General features: G+C 44.7%; 1 protein-coding gene across 2 annotated transcripts in view; it reads left to right on the forward strand.

Annotated features, from left to right (window-relative positions):
• The window catches only part of zbtb46 (zinc finger and BTB domain containing 46), a 90217-nt gene extending 86706 nt beyond the window's left edge, over positions 1 to 3511 (forward strand). For both annotated transcript variants that reach the window (XM_031565637.2, XM_031565636.2), the window contains exon 5: positions 2541 to 3511. In XM_031565637.2, coding sequence (XP_031421497.1) covers positions 2541 to 2990 — 450 coding nt within the window. In that variant the 3' untranslated portion in view covers positions 2991 to 3511. The remainder of the gene's footprint in view (positions 1 to 2540) is intronic.
• Positions 3512 to 3747: the final 236 nt, after the last annotated feature.

Consider the following 3747-nt stretch of genomic DNA (forward strand, 5'->3'; position numbering starts at 1 on the left):
TCAAAGAACATACGGGGTATATACAACATCAGCCCACAAAGGAAACATTTGGTTTAGTCTAAAAAGAAACAAACTTATTTCGTTTCCAGACTAGTACTTCTCTCTTTAGTCAAAGATAACGGAGGTGTATTGGTTAAAATGTATTCCATTATCTCTGAGCTCGAATTCTTGCTAACAGTAATGTCATATGTTTCTATATAGTCCAGCATGCCAACACCCCAGGGCTCCAGATACATTTATAGAGTTGTGGTCAAAATATTGGTTGGGCATTTACTAGTTACTATTTAAACTTTTCAGAATAAACTTTTCAACCGGATCTGCTTCATATGTGTCTTGATATACAAAAATAAATATGTCATCTCCGTACAGACTTTAGACCCGTTATAAAAATAACGCACTACAAAGCAAAGTCACTTAGCTAATGCGTCACCCGATGCACAAGGTGAGTAGAAGCTAACTGTTGCTAGCTTTACCAATTGGGAATCACAAATATTCTCACAAGAACCATACATACTTAAATAAACACGTTGACTACCCAAGTATTTGAAAGCTACAAACTGTTGCATAGAATAAATACCACTTTAGAGTCCCACGTGCGGCTTGAGGCTAGCGACATAATGTAGCCCATGTTTTCTATTATGCTTATGTTAATTCATTTTTATTTTATTGTATTATTATAGTTAGTTTTTAATATGTTGGCACTCTGAGATTCTTTTGAATGAAGAGTGCATTACAAATAAAATAAATTATTATTATTATTATTATTACTATTATTATGTCTTTTTTCTGCTTTAGCATATTAATAGCGACATCTTCATTTTTTTAAGAGAAAAGACAACAATTAGTCACAAAAGACAGACCAATAATTCGATTTTAACTCACCACAGTGTGCCTCGGTTTTCTGCTGCCGTTGTTTCACTCACACCTTATTTTTGCAGATTTTGTAAAAAAAAAAAACCCATTCATTTTTTTTTAGTTTTTCTTGAGAAACCGGAAGTTTTAAAGTGTTAACACTAAAAACTACAAACTTCCGGTTGATTTGCATGCTCTACTGATGTGTGGGTTAGAGAATTTTTTACAAAATAAACGACATATTGCACCTTTTAAAGATTAAATCACTACAACCATGTGCAATGCACTATACTGTGTTGTCTCTGCACTGTGTAAACGACCACTTGTGGCATGCTGCTAGGCCACATTATACAGAGCTAGCTGAGGGGGCATTTTTATTGCACCGTCTCATGTGGTTATGCACTGTGCGACGCTACTGTGCTATACGCTATGCAATAATCTCCCTATTTTACTGCAGTATAACGACATGAAAGCGTACCCTGACATCTGTTATGAGGAGAACTTCACCACACACACATGTGCACACACACACACACACACACACACAGTCATACACACACACAAACACACACACACACACACACACAGTCATAAACACACACACACACACACACACACAGTCATACACACACACACACACACACACACACACACACACAGTCATACACACACAGTCATACACACACACACACACACACACACACACACACACACACACACACAGTCATAAACACACACACACACACACACACACACACACAGTCATACACACACACACACACAGTCATACACACACACACACACACACACACACACACACAGTCATAAACACACACACACACACACACACACATGGTGGTGGTTGCCTGAAAAGCCATGGGCTCCTCTGCACAAAGCAGGCCAGTTGTCTGCTTATCTCTCGTCCTCTCTTTGTCTTCACTTAATGACTCGGATAAACACTGGGGATTTGAGTGCTTTTGCAAAGAGAATTTCCAAAATGGTTCCCATAAGCAAACATTGTCTCCTTCTCTTCTCCTCTCTCTCTCTCTCTCTCTCTCTCTGTTCTCTTCTATCTGCATGTCTCTTCGTCTCTCCCTCTCTCTCTCTCTCTCCCTCTCTCTCTCTCTCTCTCTGTTCTCCTCTATCTGCATGTCTCTTCGTCTCTCCCTCCCTCTCTCTCTCCCTCTCTCTCTCCCTCTCTCTCCTCTCTCTCCCTCTCTCTCTCTCTCTCTCTCTCTGTTTGTTTGTTCTTCTGTATTTCTCTCACTTTCTTTCCTTCTTTTCTTCTTATCCGTCTCAGTCCATCTCTCTTCCTCTCTCTGTGCATATAAATCAACTGTTAAAAAAAATGTTTTTAATGCATGAATGTGTTAATGTATTAGATTAGATATGTATTAAAAAAGCTATTTATGTCAGGTCGTCCAAATCGTACTGCCCATTCGACTTCTGTCACACACTCAGTCTTCTCTCTTAGGTTTATCATTTTCTAGTTCATTGTATTTATTGCAACCAAGTCATTCATGTCCTATGTCCTGTTGCATTGTAGTCCTTGTGAGAATTTACTGGAACTGACTCTCCCTCTCTTTCTCTCCTTCTCTCCCCCTCTCTTTCTCTCTTTCTCTCCTTCTCTCCCCCCCCTCTCTCTCTTTCTCTCCTTCTCTCCCCCCTCCTTCTCTCCCCCCTCTCAGGTGCACAGTAAGGACAAGAAGTACGTGTGTAAGGTGTGCAGTCGTGTGTTCATGTCGGCAGCCAGCGTGGGCATCAAGCACGGCTCACGGCGGCACGGTGTGTGTGCCGACTGCTCGGGCCGCGGCATGGGGGCGCTGCTGGACCCCGGCGTGGATGGGGACGGCGACGGTGACGGCGACGGATCACCAGAGCACGAGATGTACGGCGCCGATCCAGACCCGGATGCAGACGAGGAGATGCTGCTGGGAGAGGCGGAGGAGGAGGCTGAAGGAGGAGGAGGAGGAGGAGGAGGAAGAGGAGGAGGAGGAGGAGGAGGAGGAGGGGGGAAATGGAGAGAGCACTCAGGAACGGAGGACAGGACCGACGGGAACGACAAGGAGGAGAGCGATTCGGCACAGGAAGGCGACCCGAGACCCGGCCGTGACAAGGACTTCGCCTGGATCTCCTAGTCTCCCCGGGTGACGGTCTCCCCGCGTCACGGGAGGTCACCTTATTTTTTCCCCCGACGGTTGAAGAGGAGGGGGTGGGAGGGTGTGTGTCAGCTGTCTTTAAGCAACACCACCACCACTAACACAACATGACGTGACAACATTGTTCTTACACACCTGTTCCTCACTGATAGGTCGGTGTCAGCTGGGGTCAGTTTGAGATCACAGAGCCCGTACACACACACACACACACACACACACACACACACACACATACACACATGTGTGTGTATAGTGTTGCGGGTGGAGAGAGGACTGTACAGCTGGCTGGGTTGGAGACGACACTCTTGAGTCTTCTGATGACCAATCGAGGGTTGATTCGTTTATTTTCCGCATTTCTGTGTTGTTGTTTTTGTTTGTTTTCTGTTTAGTTTTGTATATTTTTTCGAGCAGGAGAGATTTTTTCCACAGCCCCCACCCCCGCCGCTACTTCCCTGACAGCCATCACCGTGGCGATACAACACTTTTTGACGGGTCATGAAGTTATAAAGTTATAAAGGAAAAGCTATCAGCTAGTTTTTGGCTCTTGCCATGCAGGCATCCGTCTGCTTAGGAATAGGGTGTGATTGGGGGGGGGGGGGGGGGGGGGGTACCTTATCTCTTGCAATGCCGCTGGTGTCTGGCAACTGACAGACTCTGGCAAAGCACACGCTTTTTTTCTGCAGAGACAAACTGCTGCCACAGACTTGCACTTTAAAAACACGTCATCAAGATTCCC

This window comes from Clupea harengus, chromosome 4 (genome assembly GCF_900700415.2).
Source record: "Clupea harengus chromosome 4, Ch_v2.0.2, whole genome shotgun sequence".
Lineage (NCBI taxonomy): Eukaryota > Metazoa > Chordata > Actinopteri > Clupeiformes > Clupeidae > Clupea > Clupea harengus.